The sequence below is a fragment of the Trachypithecus francoisi genome, unplaced genomic scaffold (genome assembly GCF_009764315.1).
Source record: "Trachypithecus francoisi isolate TF-2019V2 unplaced genomic scaffold, Tfra_2.0 Lachesis_group2, whole genome shotgun sequence".
NCBI classification, from domain to species: domain Eukaryota; kingdom Metazoa; phylum Chordata; class Mammalia; order Primates; family Cercopithecidae; genus Trachypithecus; species Trachypithecus francoisi.
In genome coordinates, this window is record NW_022681465.1 from 944920 (window position 1) to 972494 (window position 27575).

The 27575-nt window shown below is 60.9% G+C and overlaps 1 protein-coding gene and 1 long non-coding RNA gene across 13 annotated transcripts in view; one reads left to right on the plus strand and one right to left on the minus strand.

Annotated features, from left to right (window-relative positions):
• SLC12A7 (solute carrier family 12 member 7) overlaps positions 1–27575 on the minus strand; it is a 98169-nt gene that overhangs the window by 16215 nt on the left and 54379 nt on the right. For 8 of the 12 annotated variants that reach the window (XM_033178709.1, XM_033178708.1, XM_033178707.1 and 5 more), the window contains exons 2-17: positions 21496–21590; positions 20879–21001; positions 16465–16611; positions 15876–15930; positions 14281–14411; positions 12719–12960; positions 11282–11493; positions 10352–10519; positions 8272–8370; positions 7580–7637; positions 6722–6896; positions 5626–5744; positions 5062–5160; positions 4305–4424; positions 3492–3596; positions 2547–2781 (exon numbers count right to left, since the gene is read on the minus strand). In XM_033178709.1, the coding sequence (XP_033034600.1) occupies positions 2547–2781; positions 3492–3596; positions 4305–4424; positions 5062–5160; positions 5626–5744; positions 6722–6896; positions 7580–7637; positions 8272–8370; positions 10352–10519; positions 11282–11493; positions 12719–12960; positions 14281–14411; positions 15876–15930; positions 16465–16611; positions 20879–21001; positions 21496–21590 (2183 nt within the window). The remainder of the gene's footprint in view (positions 1–2546; positions 2782–3491; positions 3597–4304; positions 4425–5061; positions 5161–5625; positions 5745–6721; positions 6897–7579; positions 7638–8271; positions 8371–10351; positions 10520–11281; positions 11494–12718; positions 12961–14280; positions 14412–15875; positions 15931–16464; positions 16612–20878; positions 21002–21495; positions 21591–27575) is intronic. The other 4 variants (XM_033178713.1, XM_033178710.1, XM_033178715.1 and 1 more) reach the window with 1 other exon arrangement.
• On the plus strand, positions 4695–17918 carry LOC117064697. The gene is made up of 3 exons (XR_004429620.1): positions 4695–4707; positions 14520–14526; positions 17845–17918. It is a non-coding gene; the product is annotated as an uncharacterized LOC117064697 (long non-coding RNA).

The window sequence follows — 27575 nt, forward strand, 5'->3', positions numbered from 1 at the left end:
GACGCAGCCACTGGAGGGGCCCTGAGGGTCTCCAAGTGCTGGAGCCATGTCACGGTGGCCACTTCCCACATGACCGGCTGCTGTGTTCACCCCACGTGCTGGCTCCGAGGAGTCGGAGCTGGGGATCTCACCTCTCCTCTGGCCTCACCGTTGGGAAAACCACCTTGCAGGACTGCAGGGTTTCAGGAGGACGCGGCACTGCCCTGGCCTGGCAGGAACTCAGCACTGTGTGGGGGGACCCTGTTACTACAAGTCCCCACACCCGCCCAGCGCGGCAGCCACAGAGGCCTCCATGCAGACAGACCTCAACCCGGAGGGCAACAGGCCCTTTACAAGCGGGGAGCAAGAACGCCAGTGCCTTAGGACCCCTTTCGTGCCAATCAGTGCCACACAGAACAGAGCACAAGGGCGTGCGTGAGCCTCCCTGGCGACTGCATGAGTCACGAAGCTGCACGCTTCTTAGAGAAAAGTCTATGCTTTACAGACTTGCTCAGGCCAGGCGCAGTGGCTCACACCTGTAATCCCAGCACTTTGGGAGGCCGAAGCAGACGAATCACTTGAGCTCAGGAGTTCGAGACCAGCCTGGCCACCGTGGTGAAACCCCGTCTCTACTAAAAGTACAAAAATGAGCCGGGCGTGGTGGTGGGCACCTGTAATCCCAGATACTTGGAAGGCTGAGGCAGAATTGCTTGAACTCGGGATGTGGAGGTTGCAGTGGGCTGGGATTGCACCATTGCATTGCAGCCTGGGCAACAGGCGAGACTCTGCCTCAAAAATTAATTAAATAAAAGCTAAAAAAAAAAAAGATTTGCCCAGTATTTCTCTAATTTCACACTAACATAGCCACGATGGAGGAGAACACAGCTCCCCAGAGCAGCGCACCCCAGAGGCAGCCAAGGGAAGGCGGGGCCTGCAGCTGGCTCCAGCCCTCACCACCAATGCAGCTCAGTCACAGCCAAAGGCTCGCTGAGAGCAGTGGCGGCAGGGTGGGCTCGGTCCCCCATTGCGAGAGCGGGCTCCTGTCTGAGGCTGCCCCAGAGCCCCCAGCCGAAGGGCTGTCGGCCGGAGAGGATCTGGCTGTGAGCTGCATTAGATGTGAGAGTGAAAGTGAGGGCAGCTCTTCCCATGGCGGTGATGACTGTGGCAGAGCGTGGCAGGCCATTCCGTCATCCCCCCAGTCACTGCCATCCCGGCCCTGTCCCTCACGTGCCCAGATGCGCCTTCACACACCTCCAGGGAGGTCAGGTGGTGCCAGGATTCTTAGAACCCACACCATCAGGGCAGTTCCAACTCCGGGATTCCTCCTAAGAGCGTTCCAGCACGGGATAAGAGACACGGACAGGGACGTATGGGGACCAGGAGTGTGAACATCCCCCCGAAAACCACGATACCTAAATCCACCGGTTCACAGTCAAGAGCAGCTAACGCCTGCACCCGTGGTGAGCCACGATGCCACTGTCAGGGAAAGGGAAGGCCCAGAACATCTCCTATCTTCCCTGGAAAAGCGGCCCTGTGGAGCAGCCTGAGGGTGGCCGTCCATGTGGCCAAGGTGGCGGGAGGGGCGGGGGCCATTTTTTACCTCCACGGATCCCGGCCCTAGGGGTCACGCCACCGGAGGCTGCTACCGTCCACACGCCCACAGCCCTGTTGAGCTGCGTTCCCACCCCTAGGCTCACCGGCCTGGATCTGGACGGGCCTCGGTGCGGCTGTGGTTGTGCAGAGAAATGGACAGCAGGGGCCGGCTGCAGATGCCTGGACACACCCACAAGGCCCCAGTGGGGGCCTGACAGCAGGGAGCTGGCTCCCAACCCACAGCAAGGACAGAGGGGGCACCCGCATGGGAGGGCCTCAGACACACACCACCACAACAGGCACTTTGTGTAGGCTCCACAGACTCCCACAGACACGAGGGGGAAGGAGGAGGCTCAAGGCTCTGGCAGCAGCCAGCCCTGCCTGGAAACGAGGCACCCCCAGCATGAAAATCATGCAGGTGGGCGCTCGGACACTCCCCATTTTGGCGGGAAATACAGAAGTAACTCCAGGTGGCGTGACGGGCCCCGCGGGCTTTGACGGTGTCATAATTTCCATTTCTGGACAGTGAGGAGCTTCCCATAAGAAGTGTGAAAATCAGAGAAATGAAGACACGAAGTCTCAGGCCCCGATGTCCTGGGGGAGCGACTGTGGCAGCACGGTACACCCCCGGCACTCACCTGTCCCTCCCCACAAAGCTGTGAGTGGGCAGAAATTCGGCCGCCCACGGGCATCACGCTTACACGGCCCCCAGGGAGCTCCAACAGCAGACAGAGACTGAGCTTGCAGCAGAACCATGACTGCGGCTCTGGACAGGGCTCACCCATGGTGGGAGGAGGCGGTCCCAGGGTTCGCCCTTGGAAAGCTAACGGCCCTCAGCGCCTCCTAAGTGTCCCAGGGTGCGGCTGGCACTCCCAGGCCTCAGCACACCGCTCCGAGCTCAAAGCCACCGCCATGGCTGAAACACAGCAGTGCCATGCACAGCACCGTGTTGACACGTCGCGATGAGGACATACCAGGGCGCGTTTCCTGTGCAGCCCGGGTGGGAAAGGGGCCCGGCCCCCAGACCCTGCCCTGCCCACCTCTTCGGCCCGCTGTGCCTCCATGTGCTTGTCCAGGTACGTCCCCTCCAGCACCGAGCCCACGATGGTCAGGCCCTTGCCGGCCTTCAGCTGCGACGTGAAGGACAGCAGGCGGGGGTGCTTCACAGCCTGCTCTGCGTCCAGGTTCAGCATCACCAGCACCTGGGGCCTGCAGCGGGGGTGGGGTGGCTGTTACCACGGCAACACTCACCCACGCACCCGCACACGGCCCATCAACAGGGCAGGCAGGACGGCTGGGGCACGTGACACAAGTGGGACAGGTGACAAAAGGGACAGGTGACACAGATGGGATGGGGAGACGTGACACAAGTGGGGTAAGCTGAACAGGTGACAGGTGAGATAAGCCACAAAAGCCAGGTGGGACAGGCAGGGCTGATGGACAGTTGGGCACTAGTCAGGCAGGACAGGTGAACAGGCAGGTTAGACAGGCGGGACAGGTGACATGCTGGACAGGTGAGACAATGGCCCAGGACACATGCCAGAGGCCCCTGCCAAGACCCTCAGGGGACACTGGCCCTGGGCACTCGCCTGAGGCCCCTGCCGAGACCCTGAGGGGCAGAGGCTTCCTGCAGATGGCCTTTGCTTCAGCAGGAGCCACCCTCTCCCACCCCAAGCCCAGGGCTGTGCCAGCAGAGGGGCCGGCTCCCCATGCCCGCACCCTGCAGCAGGGACACCCCCGGTGCTCCAAGGCCCCCAGCTGTGCAATTCGCTCTGCACCAGGCAGTGTTCACATCCCAGACTGTGCCCAAGCGGCTGAAGGTAAGAGGCCCCTGAGACTCCAAGGTCCCCACTCAAAGGCCAACCTCAGAAACGGCTCTTCTGTGCATCTGAGGAGCACGGGGCATGGGCGGTGCTCACCTCCAGTTCTTGGTGTGGGGGGGCCCGTGCTCCACACGCAGCAGGGCATAGCGGGCAGCGTTCAGGGACAGGCCGCGGATGCCATCGCCCCACTCCTTCTCGGCACTGCGGGAAAGGAAGTGGGGAACTTGTTCAGCCACACGCCCGGGGGCTTCTCTCCCATCTGGGAAAGAGGGGACCTCTGGGGGCAGGTGAGTCAGGGCAAACAGGACCCCCGGGAAAAGTCCCTGGATAAGGAGGGAGGCCTCCGTGCCCACCCCTGCCCTCAAGGGAGCCCGTCCCAGGAGCCACCGGGTCAGAGGGTGCCGTGGCTATGGATGAAATGAGGAATGAGGTCTATGTCCAGCATGCGTGAGGTGCCTTCCTCGCAGGGTGGGGAGCAGGAGACCTGTGACAGGGAAGTGGCTGGACCCCGGGAAGGAGGCGGGTGCAGGGGGAGGGAGGGTGGGCACTGGGGCACGGGGAAGGACATCCGTGGCTGCCGAGCGAGTAGAGGCACAACCCGGGGACACCTCGCGAGATATTAGCAGGAAGAGTCAGCCACGGGCTCACCGCCTGCTGAGGACGGCACGAGACAAGAGCTCCAGGCTGGAGATACTGTCCACGAGGACAGGCACCTTGGCCTGGCTGGAGGCGGGAGGGTAACCCTGGCTTTCACAGCACAGCCCACCTGCACGTGCTCCCAGCTGCCCCCAGGACGGCACACGACATTCGGGCCCCAGGGAGGCCCCTCTAGGGAGCTGCCCTGGGCATAGTGTGAGAGGGGCCCGCAATCCCGTGCGCCGGGTCCGTGAAGGGGCTGACGGCGCTTACCCGCGGTACTCAATGTACTTGTAGATGCAGCTAGCAATGAGCATGGCGGAGAGCGCGTAGTACCAGGAGCAGATGAACATCAGTGCCAGGCATAGGCTCATGCCCAGGAAGGACAGGGTCCTGGGGCGGGACAAGTGGCTCAGGGGTGGCCCGACGCCACACGGACACTGCCCCTCCCTCAGTGAAACTCTCTGTTAACACCAGGAAAAGTCACTGATGCCTGACGACCACGCCTGCACGCAACCACCTCTGAGGGGTGACGTGGCTCCCTGGGCCCCTGTGGGAGCCGCTACTCCAAGACCCAGTACACAGCTCCAGCTCCCAGCGTACACAAAGCACCTCGGCTGTGCACGCAACACCATGGCTGCAGCATCCACCCAGCGCCTGATTCCCGAGGAGGGGAGTTAAGAAGACCCACAGCCCTGATGGAATATGCCTCAAGTCTGGGAGGGCCGGCTGACCACGGGAGGTACAAGGCGCACACAGACACCTGGGCATCCTCGTAACTAGAGGCCTTCCTCAGGTGCAGAGGCAAAGAGAGGCCACAGTCTCATCAGCTGCCCAGGGGCTTACTCCGCAAAGGAACCGTCAATGACCCGCCTGGGGTCTTCAGGCCCACGGGAGCTGGCCTTGCAGAGACACCCAGTGTCCCCGCCTGCAGGGCTCCTGACGCCCATGCTGAGCGGCCTCCCCAGTGGCAGAGGCACCCAGTGTCCCCGCCTGCAGGGCTCCTGACGCCCGTGCTGAGCGGCCTCACCAGTGGTAGAACTTGAAGCGTGGACGCCAGTTGGGGGTACGTAGCAGGGTCTGCACGGCACAGGCCAGGTTCACGAACAGGTAGCACATGAGGAAGAACCTGCAGGGACGACCGGCCACTGACACGCGCCGGCTGGGCCCCTCCGAGCCCCCAGTCACTGCCACCTGGGAGACCACCCTTGTCATCACTGTCCCTCCCACCTGCGTCTTGTCTCCCCATGTCTCTCATGTCTCTGTGCATAAGCTGACTCAGACTGACTCCGAATCAGGCCCCCTCAGGCCCCAGCCATCCTGTGGCCGCCTGGTCCATCAAGAGATGGGCCATCGTCCCTTCCCCAGCAGCCATTTGTTCAGCCACACTGTCCCCGGCAGACCCTGGCCGGTGCCTGCCTGGAGGCCTGTGCACCTACCTTCCCCGGCCCAACTCCCTTCCCGGCAGGATCCTGACTGCCCACGGCTGGCCCTGACTGTTCACTGATTGTCCTGAGCGGGGCCTCCCGTCCACACTGCCCCATGCTCCAGGCCCATACACCCAACCCCAGGTCCCCGTCCTGCGGGGGCTCACATGGAGAGGATCGGGGCCACGCTGTCCAGGGAGGCAATAAGGATGCCAGTCTCACAGATGAGGACTGTCAGCAACAGCGCCCATGTGGGCTCCCCGTTGGCCTTCCCGTGGCCAAACACCTGCAGGGAGAAGGGCAGGAAGATGGGGCAGATAACACCACTCTTTTAGGAGAGAAGCTGCAGGCTGGTCAGGTCCAACCCAGATGAGTCTTAAAGGCAAAGAGCAGCAGACACTGCCTTTCACAGTAGATCCCCGGGCGTCACCCGGCCGGCCCGGGAAGAGGCCCTGACAAAGGGCTGCAGCCCGGGAGGCTTCAGAGCTGTGTCTACACCGGGCTTGCCTGCAACCTGTGCGGCCTCGGCCCACCCCCCCACCTGCCTCAGTTTCCCCGACCACACAACACAGGACCAGCATCTCCAGGGCACTCACGGTTCCCCAGAGCCTGTGGTGACCTTTCTCATCAGGCCACCCTCACCTCCCAGAAGCTGAGGCCCACGGGGTCTGTGTGCCCGTCCCCTTCCCGGACACCACGCCCTAGGCCCGGCTGTCGGCACCCTGCTGAAGGGCCGGCGATGGGCGAGGACGGCTCTGCCATCCACAACTTTCCCACAGCTCCCCTGGGCCCGAGTGGCAGGAGGAGCCACAATCGGCAGCTCTGGGCACAGCACACGGACAGGACCCAATGCAGGCATCTGTGCCATCCTCAGAACAACCACACACTCTGGCTGCAGGCTGGTGACACCACCTCCCACGGGCTCAGCCACACAGAGAAAGGAGTGGCAGGCAGGCAGGGGGCTTCTGGCCAGACAGCAGACCAGCCACCTCTGGACCCAAGGTTGTGGGCCCTCACAGCCGCTCCTGACACACCCGGGGCTGCGCTCGGAGGGACCTGCAGGCAGGAGGGCTGGAGCGGCCTCTGCCCACCACCCACCTCCCACCACTCCCATGCTCAGAGCAATGGCCGGGGTACAATGACCACCACGGGGTCCAAGCTGCAGGCACGCGCCCCACACACGGCACCGTGAGGATCCCGCAGGGAAACAGAGCCCTGACCCTGACCTTCCAGGGTCACCTCCCCCGAGGACGCAGGGCTCACCTGCAGGAAGGGGATGATGCCGTCACGGGCAATGGCCTGCAGCAGGCGTGGTGCCCCCGTTAGGCTCTGCAGGCCGGCGCCGCAGGTGGAGAAGAAGGAGCCGATGACGATGACCCAGGGGGAAGGCCAGGCCAGCATGCCGATGACCAGGTTCCCCTGCAGGGCCTCCCCGAACCTGCAGGCAGGCGGGCGGGCAGGCGGTTTTCAGAAATGTGCCTAAATCAGACAAAATGTCTTCTCCCACCGAGGGGCCCGGTGTGGTGGGAGTGGCTCCTTGGAAAGCTGAGGCCTGGCCTCCAGTCCCCGTGGGCTGCAACCTCCCCCAGGCTCTGCCCGGCATGGCCGGAATGCTCTGGAGGGTCTGCAGCAGGGGAGGGGGTCTCGCTCACCTCAGGGTCGCTCTTGGGAGCAGGGGAGACCCAGCCTGGCGTCAGCTTCAGTCAGGGACCACCCAGGATCCCCGGGGCCTTGGGGCTGCCAGACAGGCACGTCCCATGAGGATGCAGGGTCAGCGACAACCTGCCTGGGACCCCATTACTTCTCCACTTGGCAGCACGGCTGGGGGGTCTCCCAGGGCCAAGCCTCACCCATCCACACCCCTGTGGCCTCCCCAGGAAGGGCCTGTGCCCCCAGCTGCATCAGGGCTTGGAGATAGCTCTGAATGGTTCCCCAGGCTCTAGGCTCCAGTGGAAGAGACACACATCAGACCAAGGGGATCCCAACCCTGGGACCAGGATGGCTTCAGCTCTGTACACGGACATGAAGTCCTAGGGCGATGTAATTTCAAAGTCGAACTCGTCCTCAGGAAAACCCAAGTAGACTACAGGCTTTGCACGAAAACTGCAGATGGAAACGTACTTATCTCGTAAGACCACACCTTCGATGCAGGCCCCAAACAGCACAATGCAGGAGAGATCTATAGCTCTTGTCAAGGAAGGGCGGGTCTGCGGGTGCAGGGTCCTCAGGTACAGGGGGGTGGGGTAGGTGGGGAGACGTGCTGGCCAGCTGGCCCCAGGCTCCAGTTGGGCAGGGACCATTCTGCACCCCATCCCATCCCGAGCACGTCCTGTCCCCCGTGTCCTCAGTGCACCCTCCCGGGGCTCTGTCCAGCATCATAGAACAGGGCCCTGGGGTGGTGGAGACACACCTGGCCTGGTGCTTGACTGCCAGGGATCGGCAGGGGACCTCGCTGAGGGGACGATGCTCGGCTGGAAAGAGGCAGCCTTGGGATGGAGAAGCCAGAGGCCCCACAGGCCCAGCCTGCCAGTGGCACACACCACACACAGCTGCGTGTCACTGTCCACACGTAGCAGGGTGACTGCTTCTGTTTTATCTACGATCGCATCCCACAGTGGCGAAGAAACCAGGGTCCTGACAGCAGCCCCAGCCCCATCTCCCAGGGAGGATGACGTGGTCAGAGCCCGGCCTAACCCGGGAAGTCACACGCCAGTGGCTGAGGGCGCAGCACTGAGCCAGGGAGGGCACGGGGGCCTCCCCCCAGGCAGAGGCTGGAACCCACACCTCCCTCGCCTGCACCCCTCCAAGGATACAGATGAAAGACGTGGTCACTATGGCCAGGATGGTCCCTGTGGGGATGGACTTCTGCGCATCCTTGAGGTCCCCGGACCGGTTTGATCCCGCCATGATACCTGCAAACATGGAAGGTGCTGCCAAGACCCATCTGAGGGGTCAGGGCCACCTGATGGCGGCCTCTGCCCAGAGAGCTGGGAAGGGGGTCTCTGGGGAGACCCCAAGCGTGAGCTGCTCCCGAGGCTGCAGTCCAAGCTCCACCGGCCCACGCTGCAGGACCGCGGCTGGGGGGACGCAGGCCCAGGCACGTTTACCTCTCCCCTGGACCCGAGGACAAGGCCTGACCCCAACACCGACCCCCACGCCCCCACACCCAGGGCTCCTCTGGAGCCTGTGTTAATCCCACGACCAAGGGTCAGCCCAGGGACGGTGCTGAGCAATGGCTCACAGGCCCCCAGGACCTAAGGACTTTTGGAATGAGACCCTGGAACGACTCAGAGCCCAGCCAGCCGGGCGGGCAGACGCCGTGACCCCTCCTGCTGCAGCGCCACACGGGCACCACCTTCCTCTAGGAGCCACGGCCGCAGGCATTTCCACACAATCGGCTCCCAGAGCGCTCTGGGCAGCCGGGCTGGTGGTGGCCACTTGACGCCCGGCTCAGTCCCATCCAAGGCACAGCCTGAAGCACCCGTGCTCGGGGTGGCTCGGGAGGCGGCAGAGCGCACAATCTGGTGCCGTGGACCACAGAGACACCCGGAGCCATGCAGAGGCTCTGCCCCCACGCCCTCCACCCACGGCGCTGAGAGCAGACGGACGGGGTAGGCTGGAGCAGAAGCACACGGAGAGGACCCTGGGCTGATCGCCCCCTCCACGGTGAGACGGGCCCACCTTCAGAGGAGGCAAGGTAAACACCAGACGCCAGCGCTGCGGCCAGGCCTGCGGCTGACCCTGGCTCCAGGGCTTTGAGATGCGCTGAGATAAAGTCCAGGAGCAGACGTGGGAGGGACCGGAAGGGTAGCTACAGGCCACACAAGCAGCCAGCGCCAGTCAGGGGCATCCCGACAGGAAGGCCGAGTGGAGACAGCCGGGGGCGTGTGCGTGTGACTGGGAGAGCATGGGGCCCGGCCCCACCCCTTGGGGAACAACCAAGGGCCCCACCCCCGGTCGGAACAAGGCCCACTGTTTGAGGAGGACACAGAGGGCCGAGGTCCCCGGCCTCTGAGCTCACACTGAGGCCACTCCTAGGCGTCTCCTAACAGCGTGCCATGTATTCTCAGCAACCCTACAACAGCTTCTCCTGACACAGGCCTGCCCAGGAGAGCGGCAGACAGGCTTCTTACGAATCCATCAGGACACAGAGCGGAGACCTCAGCCGCTTCCCCTGAGCCAAACAGGCAAGATAAGCAGGGGCAGCAAGGAACACACTAGAGACAGACAGAGACACAGAGAAAGAGACACAGAGAGAGAGACAGAGAGAGAGAGAGAGAGAGAGAGAGAGAGAGAGAGAGAGAGAGAGAGATGGGGGGAGAGAGAGAGACAGAGAGAGAGAGATGGGGGGAGAGAGAGAGAGATGGGGGGAGAGAGAGACAGAGAGAGAGAGATGGGGGGAGAGAGAGACAGAGAGAGAGAGATGGGGGGAGAGAGAGACAGAGAGAGAGAGATGGGGGGAGAGAGAGAGACAGAGAGGGAGGGAAAGAGGGAGGAGGAGAGAGAGAGACAGGAGGACAGAATGACAGAGACAGAGAGATGGACAGAGACAGAGGAAGGGAAAGATGGAGAGAGGCCGGGCGCACTGACTCAAGACGCCTGTAATTCCAGCACTTTGAGAGGAGTAGGATGGCTTGAGCTCAGGAGTTTGAGACGAGCCTGAGCAATGTGGGGAGACCTCCCTCTACAAAAAATACAGACATTTGCCGAACGTGGTGCCGTGTGCCTGGGGTCCCGGTTGCTTGGGAGACTCAGGTGGGAGGAATGTTTGTGTCTAGGAGGTCGAGGCTGCAGTGAGCCGTGATCACGCCACTGCCCTCCAGCCTGGGTGACAGATCAAAAAAGAGAGGGAGAGAAAGAAAGAGCAGGAGACGGCTGGAGCGGCGGGCTCACCGGTCACGGAGGGGAAGTAGATGCCAACCAGGAGGGTGAAGGAGGCCGCGATGTCAGTGAGCACATAGGGCAGCGTGCTGGCGCGGCTCTCCTCTGCCACAGGCACCGAGGGCACACCTTTCTTCTCCACAAACGCCCCCGCGTGCGCGTACGTACTCCACAGGTTCTCTGCCAGACAAGGAAGATCCCATGGGTTTCTGGCACCTTCCGTCCAGCGCCCACACCACGGGGCAGGCCACTCCCTGGCAGGTCCCACTAGTGGCCGGAGGGGAAGGGTCACAGCTTGCGCGCTGCTAGCAGGCTCCAATTCAAACAAGTTTTTTGAGACGGTACCTCTGGGAAAGCGACCTGTCTACGTCTACGGAGGGAAGGTCAGCACTAAAGAGAAGCCTAGCCTCACGTACGGAGCAACGTACTCCTGGAAAGCCCAGGCTTCCCGTCTCGGGTTCTGGAAAGACCGGGCTTCCCGTCTCGGATTCTGGAAAGCCCGGGCCTCCTCTCTAGGGTTCTGGAGCAGGTCTTGTTTACCCTGCCAGGGGTCCTTTTCCTCAAGCCCTGGGGCGGGTCCAGGGCAGCCTCTCATCAGGGAAGGATGCACAGAGGGGGTGTCACTGCCCAGCCACCACTTCCTTACTAACACAGCAAGTTCCCCACACACGCTGCCAGGTGGTGGTGGAAATAAATCCATGGCTTTACGACCAGCTTGCTGACCGTGACAGAGGCCGTCTCCCCGCCACACTGTGTTTGGCTTCTGTGGCTCTGCCAGGGGTGTGCACAGGGATCCCCAGGATCGTCAGCAGCTGCTGGGGAGGGGCTCAGCCAGGCAGGAGGAACTGGGGCCCTGAGAGTGACTCTAAGGTGACAGCATCCACTGGGGCCAGCACCTGCCGCCGCCACCCCCAGCCCCTGCTGCAACCCTGCAGGCCTCACCCAGGAAGACGCCGCTGGCCGCGCCCGGGATGCCCTGGATTTCGGTGACATTGTTCTGGATGAAGTACTCGTCACATGTGGCGCTGGGCTGGGAGCCGTTGCAGAAGAGGCCCCAGAGTGCAGAGGCGGCTGAGTTGTTGTGGGTGACGTAGGCCTTGACACAGGCATCAAAGCTGCGCCGAGACAGCGTGCGGTTCCCCAGGAGGCAGACCCTAGGGCGGGACAGGCAGGCACGGCTGTGTGCTGCTGCCGAGGTGGCTTTTACTGCCCCACCCGGCTCCTCCAATGGGCACCCGTGGGGTCACCCGCGAGTGGCTCCTGGCACGCTGCACCTCCCAAGACAGGAAGGCCACAGATCACACTAGGAACTGGGCCCGAGCCAGGCTGCAGCAGGAACACAAGGGTAACGGATCACGCTGGGGACCGGGGACCGGGCCAGGCTGCAGCAGGAATGCTGTACCGTACAGCCGTCCCCTCATCCATGGTTCGGCCACCCATGGTCCAAACATGCTTCACTGAAGTGTTCTAGACAGAAACAATTGACATGTTTTCCACTGCGCAGTGGAAACCAGTGAGGTGGAACCCAGCGAACCCCCTATGCCGGCGCAGCCACGCTGCAGTCACTCCTGCCTGAGGCCCTCGGCGGTGTCCTGGCCGGGTCAGCTGTCACAATCTCAGTGCCTGAGTCCAAGCCACCCTCCTGCCACGTCCCAACGGCCAAGAGCACAGGAGTGCCGCCCCGGTGTATAAACCAGGCCTGTGTGTAGAAAACAGTCCACACGGGGCCCCGGCTTCAGGCATCAGCAACGGGGTCTCAGGATGGGTGCCCCAGGGGAAGGGCAGAGCTGTGTTTCCCCTAAAACAGGCTCACAGGGTTGCGGCTGCTCTGCCTCCCTCTGTTTTGAGGCCTCTATGAGGCTGTTCCTTCAGGGGCTCCCTCCACACGGAGACGGCAAAAACTTGGGAACCTTGAGGGGCTTGGCTGCTGGCCTTTCCTGGACCTGCTCCTGAGGGCTCTGGCGGCCACTCCCGTGTTCCAGGAGCCTGGGCGGCCTCCCAGCTTCTCCTCCAAGAGGACAAGAAAGCCTCTCCAAGCACCTCTGGGAGGGAGATGGGAGCCCACGACCCTCGGTGCCGTCGGATCATGCTCAGGCCGCCGGCCACCCCTGAAACCTGCCAGACCCCTCACCAGCCCTCCTGCCACTGAGGAGGGTCTTCATGCTCGGACCCGGCCATGAGGACGCCTCGGCCCGCCTCACGGTTGGGTTTCCCATAATCCTCAGAACGAGCCCACAGGGGTTCCCGCCGCGGTCACACCTAGTCCCGCCCCTCGCGGGGACCTCAGCGTCAAGGATGGTGGACCAGAGACGGGCAGAGCCCATGGGACCTGGCCCCAGCCCCACACACCACCCACAGCTCAGGGGCCCCAAGACTCACGGGATGTCCGGGGGGTCGAAGGCCGACTTGATGACGCCGGCATAGATGGCCAGGATGGACAGCACGACGCAGGCCAGGAAGACCAGCGCCAGCTTGTTGACGTACTTGACGCCCACGAAGACCACCAGGGCCATGAGCACCAGCGTGCACGTGCCATACACACGCATGTTGTGCAGCATGGCGGCCGCCTCGCCACCCGCAGCCTCTGCCTGGAAGATGGCCGCACCCGGGGAGATGTATGTCTGCAGGGACAAGACGGGTTAGGAGGCCGTCCCCGGACAGAACTCCCCAATGCCCCTCCCTCCTGCAAGCACCCAGCGCCACACAGGGGCCTCCTCCCAACAGGCGCTGGGGCCATCGGGAGGCATCCGTGCTGGACGGAGACCGCGGGGGTCAGCGCAAGGGCAATGGACCGCCAGGGGCCTGCACGTTTCCCAGGAGCCACCCGGGCACCTGAGAGTAAAGCAACTTCAGGACCCAGGGCGGCCGCACGTCCACGCTCAAAAGAAACACCTGCTAAGAGGAATGTGACTGCCGCCCAGAGAGCTCGGCCCATCCCGGCTGGACGTCCTGGACAAACAGTGGGTCTGACCACGCCGGCTGGGTGCAGCCTCTGTTCCGCCCAAACTCCAGGGACGGAGATGTGAGACGGTGCTGCTCAGCTCCCTCAAGACCAGGACAGGACTGGGGTACAGTAGGCATGGAGGACACGGCACTCGTCCCCACCAAAGGGAATCTGGGGAGTGCGGCAGCCATGGTGTCTTTGCAGCCATGGCACCCGGGGCAGGAAAGACCGAGGGGCATGGCCAGGGCACTCAGGGTGGGATGGGGTGGATGCGACCCCACTGAAAGGTTTCAGAAACTTCTCGGCCATGTGGCTCTCTGCAGGAGCCCAGGAGGCCGGGAACCAGGTCTGGCAGCGGAGGGAGGGGCAGAAAGACTGGGGACAGGGGCTCAGGTGGGCGTCTCTGAAGCCCTGCGGGAACGGCGGGTTTCAGAAGCTCACTAAGAAGGGTGGTGCCCAGCAGCCAAAGAGGGCGGTTCCTGTCCCCACGAGGACCAAGGAACTCAGGCCACAGCTCTCAGCTGTGCTCAGGTGATATGGGGCGTGCTTTGAGCCTGTTTTGGGAAGGTGATGACATCACCTGGCTGTACACTGCTGGGCTCTGTAACCCTCGGCCAAGTGCCCAAATCAATCAGGCAGGGAAGGGGCTGGGATCCTAGCAAGAGGTTCTTCTAAGCCGAGTTCCAACCCTGTCCCTAAAACAGCTCAGAGTGCAGGGCCGCACCCACGCGGGGCTCAGATCTACAGCCCAGACATCTACCCAGCTCAGGCCAGGCACCCCTCACGGAGGGCGGCAATGGTGCTCAAGGGGGACCCAGGTCGCTGCGGAGTGGACGATGCCCGACGGCTTCCGCCAGGGAGAGCCCAGGGGCGGCCAGGGCAGTGGGGTCAGGATGGCTCAGTGTGCTGTGTGTGCCACAGAGTGGGTCAGGCAGGGCCCCTTGGCGTCCTGTTGCAGACTGTGGGGTGGGGAACCCTTCCAAAGCAGCATGCTCACCAGAAAAATCTCGATGGTCCCCAGAATATACATGGCCCCTGCAAACGTCGTGCCCAGGTAGAAGCAGAGGCCGACAGCGCCTCCAAACTCGGGTCCCAGCGAGCGCGATATCATGTAGTAGGAGCCGCCAGCTGCGGAGACACAGGCGGTGGCCACGGGTCAGGGGCGCGCTTGGACGCGGACTTGAGGTGCGGTCTGCGCTGTCGCTCATGAGTGAAGGAGGGCCTGTCTCTGCGAAGGCGGCATGTTCGCCCACCGCAAAGCAGGACATGAAGACGCCTGGCTGCCACGGTAAATGCTCCCCTCCCGAGGCTCGGCACACATTCCACACCAACCATGCTCTCATGGACATGAGGACCAGGTGAGGTCAGGGGCGGAAGGCCCCAGCAGGTCCAGGAAAAAGGCCTGCATACATCAATGGCAGCCCCAGCCCCCACTCGCACTACGTTTGGCTTATAAAAAAGGCAAAAGAGAAACCAGGATGTTCAGGAGTTCTCTGGTATACTGTGAACCACGCACACGATCGCTGACGGGAAAGCCGGGAGCGGCCCCAGGGTTGCCTGGAGAATGCGGCTGTCCCTGCTCTGAGCAGTGCGTGTGGCATGAGGAAGGGGCCCTAACGGATGCAGTCATCGAGAAGCAGAGACTGGTCCCCTGGCTGCTGAGGGAGACCCCGGTGAGGGACCTCGTGCTCTCCTGTGGCGTGTGTGAGCACCACGCAATGCCCCGTGGGGGTGGGGGCCAGCTGCATGAGGACCTGGTGCTGAGCAAGTCCGGCCGTTAACACACACAGGACACGTGCACTAGGGAGCAGACGTGGCATCATGTCAGTTCACTAGTTATTACGTGTTGTGATTTATTACTAATTAACAGTATCATCTCGGTTCACCAGTTATTACGTACTGTAATTAATTTGTTACTAATCAACATCATCTCAGTTTACTAGTTATTTACGTAATTAATTACTAATTAACAGTATCATATCAGCTCACTAGTTATTACGTACTGTAATTAACTTATTGCTAATTATCATCTCAGTTCACTAGTTATTACGTATTGTAATTAATTTATTGCTAATTAACGTCATCTCAGTTCACTAGTTATTACGTATTGTAATTTATTGCTAATTAACGTCATCTCAGTTCACTGGTTATTACGTATTGTAATTAATTTATTGCTAATTAACACCTCAGTTCACTAGTTATTACGTATTGTAATTAATTTATTACTAATTAACAAAGTCAGGGCAGTGTTTTGTCTTCACCTTCCCTCGTGAGATACAGGTTCCAAGAACTCAGCCTATGGCACACGCCGGACTACAGGCGTCACTGGAATCGCCCGTGCCTCCCCCTCCCCAGCCCGCTGCCCAGTGGGCACTGCCTACCCTGGCAAGAGACGGTCACCACGCAGCAAAATGGGGAAGAAAACCAAACAGCCGTGACCTCACGGCTCAAACGCCAGAGCCAGTGGAGAACACGCAGAAGGCCTGGCAGTGACCCCCAGGCAGCCCCTGGCCCTGCCTCGAGGAGCGGCCTCCTCCCAGTTCCTGTGCGGCAACACCCCGACTCCTCTAACAGGACTCAGGCACCCCTTACCTGGCACCACACCGTTGGTAGCAATCGCACTCATGGAAATGGCGGTCAGCATTGTCTGCAGAAAGACAGGCGGCCGTCTGAGGAGAGCCTTCCAAGAGCCTGCGGTGTCGCAACACTCCCAAGGCGGGATCTACGGCCTGGCTCCCGCCGAAAGTCAGCCCCCAACTCCAGGGCTCTCCATCTCAATGGAGTGGCTGGGAAACCAGGACCCAGAGGCTCCCGGGCACCAGGCATGCAGTGTCCTGGTTCCCACCCCTTTTCCTATGACAAGGACCCAAGGTCCTTCCAAACCGGAGATGATGTCACCAAAACACAGGGTGTCCCTTCCCTTGGAAGCCTCAGCCCGAGGCCACCCCACAACACCCACCACTGGCCGAGATGCCTTTCCGCAGACACGGGTAAATGAGGTGCCAGCGCCAATCAACACACCAGCGCTAACCCCGGCCAGTGCGGCATCTCATCCCCACAGCTGCCCCGGCTCTCGTGGAGGAGACGGTGCTGAACAACCTCTACACGGGTGTCTGGGGAGGACCCTACTGTCCGGCTGCCCCTGCCTGAAGGCACAGCCACACTGGCCGGGGAGACTCACACAGGTGCAGCACATGGCCACGATGAGGAAGGACTCCAGGACACCAGCCACCCCCACGATCCACGTCAGGCGCAGGAAGAGGATGACACCCAGGATGTTCTGCAGGCACGGCAGGTAGACGCCAATGAAGGTGCCCATGCGCGGAGCCTGCGACAGAACACAGCGTGTGCCGGGGGCTTGGACCCCACACCCGAAGGCAGCCCCCTCCCCAGGCTGCACTCAGGCCCTGGGCAGGCAAAGTGGCCGTGGGGGCAGGAAGGGGCAGAAGGGGACTGGAGGGGACAGGAGTCCGTCCCAGAACAGACGGAGGCTCAGAGAGAGGACCAGGGCGGGACCCCTGACCATCCCGGGGTGGGGGCTTAGGGGAGGGGAGCAGAACCACATGGTTGGCAGAGAACTAAGATGGCAGCTGCTCTGCTGTGCCTCCCCCACGGAGAGGAACCCGTTACGCTGGAAAAGTTATGAGAAAAACAAGAGGGAGAACAAGAGGGCCCCCAGCTCCAGTCCCTGGATGGCTCAGGGCCTCAGACCTGACACCCTGGGAGAGCCTGAGACTTCAGGAATGGAAGCAGAGCTGGCGGAGGGATGAAACGGCTACTGCCCATAAAGCTAAAAAAAATTAAATTAAATTAAAAAAAAATAAAATCCACAGCTCAGCATTGGCTGAGCATTGGGTCACCACAAGATAACAGCAAAGGTTCAGATATCCAACGTGTGGCCACTCTGCCTGCCCCAGCATGGAGCAGGCAGCCCGCTTCAGACACCTGTGCCAGAGAAGGGGACACACCCCCTGGCCCTGAAGAAACCCGCACGGGCAAGGATCAGCGGCACAGCCAGAAGCAGGTCAGCGCCTGCGAGGCAGCCCCCTCCCGCTCGGGACAGGCCAGGCTGGGGCAGAAGTTTCAGCTGTGTCCCCATTGCCTGCTCAGCCCCACTCCCACCATGAGCAGGGGTACATGGCTCGGACCTGGAGGACGGCTGGCCCCAGCACAAGGTGACGTTTTAACAGGAAAACATCTCAAGGTCAATACGGAAAAGAGGGAAGGTTTTCTTTGAAGACACTTCCTGTGAACAACGGCCACAGTGCAGATCAGAACAGGCTCCGTGTGGAGGCTGAGGAGGGGGTTCGATCCTGGGGTTCACATAGCCCAGGCCTGGGGATGGGGCCGGCTGCCGGACGGGAACAGGGGACCAGGTGATGGACAGCTCCCAGGGAGAGCACGCTTAGCACCACACCACAAAAGCAAACAGGGCAGCTTCCGGGGTCATTGTGCCGGAACGCCTCCCACAGACAGGCTGAGTCCCGCTCGGCAGAGATCTAGGGCTCCACTGGCTTTAGGACCCTGGGGAAAACCATTTAAGAGCGCAGCCCGGAGCAAGGGAAGCCCTGGCTCTGAGAGCCTGGGGCATGCACCTGGCTCCCTGAGCCCCAGGTGGGGAGCAACAGGGGAGCAACTTGCTTGTGACGGGGGCCCTAGAGAGGAGAGGGTGACGGGGCCGGGGGCCGCTGCTGGGCCCTCCAAATCTGGGTACACCTTGTTCTTGGTACAAACGAAAGAAGTGGCGGGAGACGGAGGAGAAACAGCTTTGGGACATTTTCATGGGATAAAACTGAGAACCCGGGGCAGGGGTGACAGCAAGGCTCCGGGGATCATTGTTGCTGTGACTTCACAGCAAGGCTTCAGCTAACGCAGGAGCCGACAGGCAGAGCTCCAGGCAGAGACGCCGTCCACACAGGGGGCCCTGCCCTCCAGGCTCAGCCTCGGATCCCCTGACCCCATGACAGGTGAGTCAGAAGCTGGTTCTCTGCCAAAGGCGGGGGATCCTGACTCCTCACGAAACGGCATGGCTGGCCTTGGCCTCTCAGTTCGCGCCTAAAAGGCAACTTATAAGGCCCAACTGGACCCAGTTTCAGGCACGGGAGGCTGGAGATGCCTGGGCCCTTGAAAAGGCTCCTTTAATGGGAGCAGGTCTGCTGGGGATGAGCCTCTGAGCCTGGCCAAAGAGGACGAGGGGCGGCCCCTGCCCTTCCACCCCAGGGGCCGAGCCACAGTCCCCATAGGGAGCTGAAGGATTCACTGCCAACCGAAATCTGCCACCGTCACACAACAGGCCTGCTGGGGTCACGGGCCCTGGTCCCTCCCCGACTGAAACGCAGGCTGCACCAGCCTCGAGCACCTGCATGTTGACCCCGAGGGACAGAGGCCTGAGAGCCACCGGCCTGGGGGTAGGGTTGCCAGGGAGGGCCGGGGAGAGCCCTCCAGGTGGGAACCTCCTGGACCCTGGCCCACAGTGTGCCGTGAACAAACACACCTGCCTGGACGTTTCCCTCATGTCTCAGTACCAAGTAGGGTGAGAGAAGCTGGGGTGTGCTCTCTATGGGCACCTCATGGCAGGCTGGGCTCCACCAGGCAGAGGGGTTGGAGCTGGGTGGCCAGGTCAGTGGTGCCTGAGCCCAGCCGAGCTGGAACTGAAGCCGGTTCCCGGAGCAGTCGGACCAGGCCCGTAGGAAGGCACCTGCTCCCTGGAGAAGGCCAACATCTCCCTAGACACAAACTCCAGCACGCAGGCAGACAGACAGGGAAGGCCTGTCGCTCCGGAGTTTTGGTGCCAGAGCACCAGCCTGAGCCCATGAGGCCTCAAGGTAGTGCCCAGCCTGCATGAAACCCCAGAAAGGTGCTGAGTGCTGAGCCCGGCATGGCAACACCCAATTCTGCAGCGTCCACGTGCAGCAGTGATGGCCCCACCCCAAGGGCTGGCCGAGCTATGGATAGGCGGGGCGGCCACAGGCTCCCCCAGCCCAGAAGGGCCCAGCAGGGGAACCGCAAAGAGGTCCAGAGAAGCAGCTTCCGAAAAGGCCGCTGCCCTGTCCTGGGACGACAACCAGGGCTGAGGGCCCTCGTCAGGCCAGGCCCCATCCCGAGGTGGCCACACGGTCACGTCCCTCACTTGTCTCTGGTTACTTCAACCCCAGAGTGACGCTTCTCAAAAACAAAACCAAGTGTCTTCAGGTATCCTGGAAATGCAGTATTAATTCCACTGTGTTTACAGTAAAAGGAAGGAAAGAGAAATCTTCAGGGGCCTGACTTCCCGATCGCTGTGTGGGACCCAGGTCAGCTGAACACTGGATACTAGCAGGAGGCGCTCAGGGCTGGCACCGATGCAAAGCACAGAGCCCAGGCTAGGCAGATGCAGGGAAGGGCAGGGGGCCAGCCGAGGGACGCCCCACTTGGTGGAGGTCAGAGCAGGGGGGGCCACCCTCCCTGGACCTGGTGGGCACCCAGTTCAGCACCTCCTTCCTTTCTGCTCACTGGCCTCTACCTGGTGCCACAAAACCCTCCCTCCTGAGAAGATAGGGGTCTCCTGAGAGTATTTCTAGAGTTAGAAAGTTAGGGAAAATAATAGGGGAATTTAAAAATCATCCTAAAAATCCAATGCACGCCCCTAGCCGTCTGCTGAAGGAGCGGGGCACAGGCTCAGGGCTGACTCAGGAAATGACAATTTTGCGTCAAGACTGGGGGAGGACGTCACCTGGCTTCAGAGCGGAGCCTGCACTGCACGGTTTCCTTCGGTGGATTTTTTTGTTTGTTTTTTGTATCTTATGATTCTAAAGCAATGCACACGTATTTGGAAGATTTTAAAAGCAGAGGGAGTTGAGAAGAAACTGAGCCACCTGTTGCGCCCCCACAGCGAGGACACCGTTGGTTTCATCTGCCCATGAGACTTTTCCCAACATGGGTCCAGGGTCTCTCTCGTCTGTGAGCGTCACTTCAGGGTGTCAGGCCTCAGAGTGGTTCTCAGGCAACCCGTCTGCGCAGGGGACGGCAGAACCCTCCCGAGGATGCTCAAGGGGTTTCCACGCCTCGTCGCCCACAGAAACCACCCAAGGGAAAACGCTCTGCAGAATCCCCACTGCACCCCCCTCATTTCCTGGGATGGATTCCTGGAAACAAATCCTCAAGGAATAAAACTGCAGGGAAAATGCTACCAGGCTAAGTGTCCTGGACAGGAAACGAAAAGGAGGGTGGCCCCCCGGGAGCACGGAGGCCACAGCACCCTCTGGAAGGGGCCACGTCCCGGCCTCTCGGAACCATTCAGAATTCTCTCCACAGCAGGGGACAGGGCCACTCCCGCAGAATGAACAAAACACCCCAAGCTCATTTCTCGAGAGGGAACCCGGCCGCCCAGCTGTGTGGGGGATGTCATGCTTCCCCGGACAGTGGAGAGGGAAGAGGGCTGGACCGGAGCTGCAGGGCAGGCACCATCGAGTCCTCCCAGGAAGAAAGGGCTGGACGTGGCCAGCACACTATTGCTCAGGGCAACTCTTCTGACAAGCAACTGCTTTGCCGGTGTGATCTGACCTACTAGGACACACGGGGTGGGGACTGGGCGGGCATGGGCATGGCAGCAGTACCTTGGCCTCGCGCCGCCGGCTCTCCTCATCCTCCTCATGCTCCACCACGCCCTGGCTCAGGTTGGTGTAGTTGGCCAGCTTGTTGAGCAGTGAGGACACCATGGGGTTGCTGTCCATTTCCTCCTATGCAGCGTGGACATGGGTCACAGGCGGCCCTCACTTCACCGTAGGCCCCCCGGGCTCCCTCCCCATATTCAGGTTGTGGAGCTCAGGCTCTTGCCCGGTCCTGCGCCCCTGAGTCTGAAGCCAGCCAGAGAGGCCTGGACACCTGTGCGGCAGGTCTGAGTCCGAGGCCGGGGCTCCAGGCCTCACTGAGTGGGACCACCCACCCACGGCAGGGACCCCGGGATGTCCAGCACTCGGCAGCTCTGAGGGGTTCCCGTGGGGCTGGAACACCCTCGATCCAGGAAGGACCCCAGAAGGCACCAGTCGAGGACCACATTCCAGCTCAAGTGCGGGACTGGGTCCCCTCCATGGCCTTTGGGACAGGGAGGCCCCAGTTCCTTCCACGTGGTGTCCAGTCCTGTGGGAGGCCCCGGCCTGGGGGCCCCCAGGGGCTCCTTTACTTTTCCACATCAAAGCAACGGCCCTGGCACCTTCTTCTTCTAATAAGTTACCTCGAAAAGTGCCATGTTCTTCCCTTCAAAGAAACTCTCCTGTTCTGCCTCAACATTGTTGAGGAATGGGCTGTTTTCTCTTGGATTTCCATCTCCTGGTGAGGGAAAAACAGTTCAGAGTCAGCTTAGAAGGAACTAAAAGCAAGCACAGAAGGCCAACCACAGATCCTGCACGGTGGGCCCTAGTTCCCACCAGCTGTCACCTCCAAACCGTGGCTAAGGGTGACACTACCCCTTCCTTCCACATATCTGTGTTCCAAAGAAAGGGGCATTTCCCAGGGTGCACACTAGTCCCAAGACACACACTAGCCCCAATGCACATACTAGCCCCAGGGCACACGCTAGCCCCAGGGCACATGCTAGCCCCAGGACACACACTAGCCCCAGGATACACGCTAGCCCCAGGGCACATGCTAGCCCCAGGACACACGCTAGCCCCAGGACACACGCTAGTCCCAGGGCACATGCTAGCCCCAGGGCACATGCGAGCCCCAGGACACACACTAGTCCCAGGACACACGCTAGCCCCAGGACACACACTACCCCCAATGCACACACTAGCCCCAGGGCACACGCTAGCCCCGGGGCATGCTAGCCCCAATGCACACACTAGCCCCAATGCACACACTAGCCCCAGGACACACGCTAGCCCCAATGCACACGCTAGCCCCAGGACACACGCTAGCCCCAGGGCACACGCTAGCCCCAGGACACACGCTAGCCCCAGGGCACACGCTAGCCCCAATGCACACACTAGCCCCAGGACACACGCTAGCCCCAATGCACACGCTAGCCCCAGGACACATGCTAGCCCCAGGGCACATGCAAGCCCCAGGACACACACTAGTCCCAGGACACACGCTAGCCCCAGGACACACACTACCCCCAATGCACACACTAGCCCCAGGGCACACGCTAGCCCCCGGGGCATGCTAGCCCCAATGCACACACTAGCCCCAGGACACACGCTAGCCCCAATGCACACACTAGCCCCAGGACACACGCTAGCCCCCACACACATTATCATTTAAGACAAAGCCCCTGAAAGCCTCAGCAAGTGAGCTGTTCAGCCCAGGGCAAGGGCACCTCCCTCTGGCACTGAAAATCTCTCATTCAGCCAAATGTGGGCAAAATTCTCACTTTCAAAAGTCAAGGCTGCACCTCCTAGCCTTGCTACTTAATCCGCCATTTCTGAGGGACACAGAGGATTTCCCACTGCTCCCCGTTGAGGACGCCGCCCACGGGCTCTCCAGGTAAATGAGCCCCCAACTCCTGTATCTTTCAAGAAGGCTGGGCTGGTGACCCCTCCGTGGGGCTGACCCCAGGGCTTGGAACCAGGGGGTAGATCCTAGCAGCTGCTCGAGGGCACGAGCAAGGGGGTTGGGGCCGAGGAGGACTTGAGGCTCCCTGACAAGTTGAGGCCCAATGGCCCATGTGACGGTGTTAGGAGGCAGGGTCCGTAGGAGGTGGGGTCTGTAGGAGGTGGTGAGGCATGGAAGAGATGAAAGTCCCTACACCCAGCCCGCAGCAGCAGAGCTCTCTCACCCTCCCACCCTCGACGCGAGGACACGGCAGGGAACCTAGGGCCCTCCCCAGACCCCAAACTTGCCCAGGCCTTGGTCTGAGACTTTCAGCCTCGAGAACTCTGAGAAGTTTCTGTTTTCATGAATCACCTGCCCTTCAGGAATCATCAGGGAATCAGGGACTGTCACAGCAGCACAAGGACCTCAGCACAGCCGCTGCAGAGACCACAGCCTGCCCGGGACCCCCGAGCCAGCCGCCCATGGCCACTGCAGAGACCACAGACTGCCCGGGACCCCCGAGCCAGCAGCCCATGGCCACCCACAGACACCACAGCCTGCCCGGGACCCCCAGCCAGCCGCCCACGGCCACTGCAGAGACCACAGACTGCCCAGGACCCCCGAGCTAGCTGCCCATGGCCACCCACAGACACCAGAGCCTGCCCGGGACCCCCGAGTCAACCACCCATGGCCACTGCAGAGACCACAGCCTGCCTGGGACCCCCGAGCCGGCCGCCCATGACCAGGAGAACAGGGTCTGCAAATGCACATGCCCCAGCCAGGCATGGTGAGTAGCTGAAGGGCATCAAACCCACACCCACCCGTGCACCCCAGGGCCCTCTGTCCCATGTGCTGCACACCAGCCCCCCAGACCGGGAACGACCAGGCTGGGACCCTTCCTAGGGGTGCTCGGCCCATCCTTGACCAGCCCACCCTAGCCCTGCACAGAACCGTGTGGGACCCTGAGGGTCCAGAAGAAACGGCCAAGGTGGGATGCGAGGTGGCCGGAGGAGGGCAGGCCAGGAGCTCATCACTGTGCAAACAACACTGGGGGGGGGGGGGGTGGGCATTTTCTATGGTACGTTTCAGATGTGCCAGAGCCCACTGGCGGCCACCCTGGCCGGCTGACAGGCACCAGCTGCAGGAGTGGTGGGTTCTGGCCATGTCAGCAAAGAGGGCATCGCCGTCCCGGGGTAGGCGGGCAGCACGTGCTCCCAGTACGGTGCCCACGGCGGAAAGCACAGCCCTCAGGGTGTAAGGTCCTTGGTGCTACCATGAGCGACTGCAGGCGCCCAGACCGCGGGACACACCACAGAGAGGCCAGCACCGCAGAACAGCGGCTCCACCCCCAAACACATCAGGGAGACAACACAGAGGAAGCTGCAGATGACAGAGACGGCCAAGTGCACGCACGACCTCAGACTTTCTTTTTCTAGAGACCGTGTTTGGGCCAGTTGGTGAGATCCAAAAAAGATATCTCGTGTGTGATCATTAACTCCCTGGTTCCGGTGACTGCACTGCAGATATTCTGAAAGAAACGTGTTTGCCATAGGAAACACACCTGTGAGGAGGAACACCACTCAGCTGCTTCCCAACCGCTCAGAAACACACGCGAGGGTGACAGACGGAGACCCAGGGCGGGGTGGGGAGCAGGAGGGACACGGCCGACATGGCAGGAGGTTGGTATTTGGGCAGCGAAGGCCAAGGCCGGGTGGGTGTTCACCACACTGGTCTTGCAACCTTTCTGAAATCTGAAGTTCCATGAAAATCAGGTTAAAACAAAAATTACAAATACATTCAACTAAGAAAATATGTCTAAATGTCTTTCCCATGAATTATAGGTGTCTTTCCAAGATACGTCCCATCCAGGGACCTTCCCCACTCCTCTTCCATGTTTTCAGTGGATTCCTGCTCAGACCCTTTTTCTGGACATAATGGCCAACTGTTTACAGAGAGATCAGCGGTGACTGGCGAGTCTTTCTGGAGTCAATGGAAGATGAAGGACCAGGAGCCTGGTACGGCTGTTCTTGGAGGGAGGGGGGGAAGGAAGAAAGGAGAGAGGGACGGAGGAAAGGAGGGAAGGAGGGAGGAAAGGAGTGAGGGAGTGAGGGAGGGAGGGAGGAAAGGAGTGAGGGAGGGAGGGAGGAAAGGAGTGAGGGAGGGAGAGACTGGAGGGTTTCAGGTTCTCCCTCCCACGCAGCCAACGCCACAGACAACCTTGGCCAAAGTCACAGCTGCTTGGGTTCAAGTTTCTCTTCCCCGCAGGAAGGGTGCGCAGCTCTGGAGGCTGAGCCCTGCCTGCCCTCCTCCACCAGGAGGGCAGCTTGGGGCTCCGCTGCTCGGCCCACATCCCTTCTGGAAAGCACGGGTTTACTGGTGGTTGGGGTCTTAGCATGTAACTACGTTTGCGTTCAGCAAGCAACCACTGTTTATCTGAACTTCTACGAACTGCGCAAGTAGGAAAAATGTTCACTCAAACCACGTTCACTCAAACCAAGGAGACCAACGTCCTTCCGTCGCCTCCAACACTCCCAGCAGCAACAACCACTGCTCACGGCGGTGTCTCCTCTGCACAGCCTGCTTGGGAAGATGGCAACACCTACCAGGCCCCAAGGACACCCCGAAAAACACACACACAAGCCCCCCACAGGCAACCTATGCAGTTGGAAAAAAGCACTAGCAACAACTTGCTCAAGTTGGATGAATATCGAGCAATTCATTAAACTTAGAAAACATAATGACGTAACCGCCACAGGGTCACACCTGGGATCCGTGTGTCCGACTGTGCAGGGCTGTGCACCAATGGCCTCACCACAAAGGCCCATGCGTGGGGACAACGAGGCGTGAGTCTGTCCTTTCACTGCTTATTAAACTAACACAGACGATGAGTCCAGAATGCAAAGACACACAGAAAAGGGGGATGGAACACGCCAGCGGGGTGTGGCTGGTCCTCCCACGTGGGGACTGCGCTGAATACATGAGCATATTCTACCAGCCACCAGCAAGTTCTTGTTATCAAAAGCAGCCTCAGACCATGACTACAACCTTCGAGCCTTTGAAGAGAACGCGTCTCCCCTCACTGTCTTAAGAGTGTCGCTTGGTCTCTGTGGAGGCCACGGCAGGTGTGCTCTCAACAGGACCAAGTGCCCACTCGGGAGACGCACAAACATTTCCATCTGGTTAAAACAGCCAGGTCAGACCCGAACCAAGAGTGCGTCCCAGGGACGTCATGGCCTCAAATGCCACCCCAGTCAAAAGACTTCATTAAAAATCCAATGCCCCCTCTAACCCTCTGCACACCCAGCTGTCTCCTCTAATCCTCTGCATGCCCAGCCTCCACCTCTAACCCTCTGCACACCCAGCCCCACCTCTAACCCTCTGCACGCCCAGCCCCACCTCTAACCCTCTGCACACCCAGACGCCCCTCTCACCTTCTGTGTGCCCAGCTGTCCCTCTAACCCTCTGCACACCCAGGCCTCCTCTAACCCTCTGCACACCTAGCCGCCCCCTCTAACCCTCTGCATGCCCAGCACCCCCGTCTAACCCTCTGCACACCCTGCGTCCCTTGCGCTCCCCTGGCCTGGACTTGGACCTCGGCAGGCCTGGCTGTTATGAAGGGCAGCAAGTTTTCCTCTGGCCGAGCCCCGCCTGTGTTTTGGGGATAGAGCCACTGGCCTGGGATGGCACCTCCTCCCTTGTCATTCTGCACGTTCATGATGACCAGAAGGCTCCTCAGAGGACAAACAGACACACAGTAAAGACTGGGCCTGCGGTGCAGGAAGGTGAGATGGGCAGGGTTCTTGCCAGGCGGCCCACAGTGTCTCACCCTCAGGGCAGGCCTCGGCGGTGCCCCTGCCCAGGCGCCATGCACAGGTGACCTCTGCCAGGCTGGGTGAAGCGGGGGTAAGGGATGGCCCAACAACCCAGATCAAGTGTCCCCAGCCAAATCCCACCCCGTGAGCCAAAAAGCAGCACCCAGACACCGCATGCCCTCAGGCAGGAGCGGGGCACAGACATCAAACCAGCCCAGACCCGGTCCATCTCCTCTGGGGGATGGCAGGCATCTCGGCAGGTCAGAGGATGGATCCCGGTTCCGGTCAGGACACAGAATTGAGCCACGGTACCGACCCCCACCTAACTCGCCTCCTCAGAAGACAAACCCATTTCTGATTTGTCTCCACATTCAAGGACTGAAATGCTCAACTCACCTCACAGAAACCCCTGTAAAGGCCTGCTCCTTTCACATTTTACATCACAGCAGTGGCCTGCCCAGGACAGCTTAGAAAGGCTGACTCGGGAATCTCAGTTCGTGCCAAGCTCATGGTCTCCCCAAAACCAAGTGCAGCAAAACTCGGGACACCTTAAAACCATGCGACCAGGCCGGGCGCGGTGGCTCACACCTGTAATCCCAGCACTTTGGGAGGCCGAGGCGGGGGAATCACGAGGTCAGAAGATGGAGACCATCCTGGCCAACATGGTGAAACCCTGTCTCCACTAAAAAATACAAAAAATTAGCCGGGCGAGTTGGCGGGCGCCTGTAGTCCCAGCTACTCGGGAGGCTGAGGCGGGAGAATGGCGTAAACCCGGGAGGCGGAGCTTGCAGTGAGCCGAGATTGTGCCACTGCACTCCAGCCTGGGCAACAGAGCGAGTTTCTGTCTCAAAAAAAATAAAATAAAATAAAATAAAATAAACCATGTGACCAAACAGCCGGGAGCGATGGGAACGGCCCCTTCGCAAACACCACGGTTCCCTCCGCAGGCGTGTGGGGCAGGGGTGTG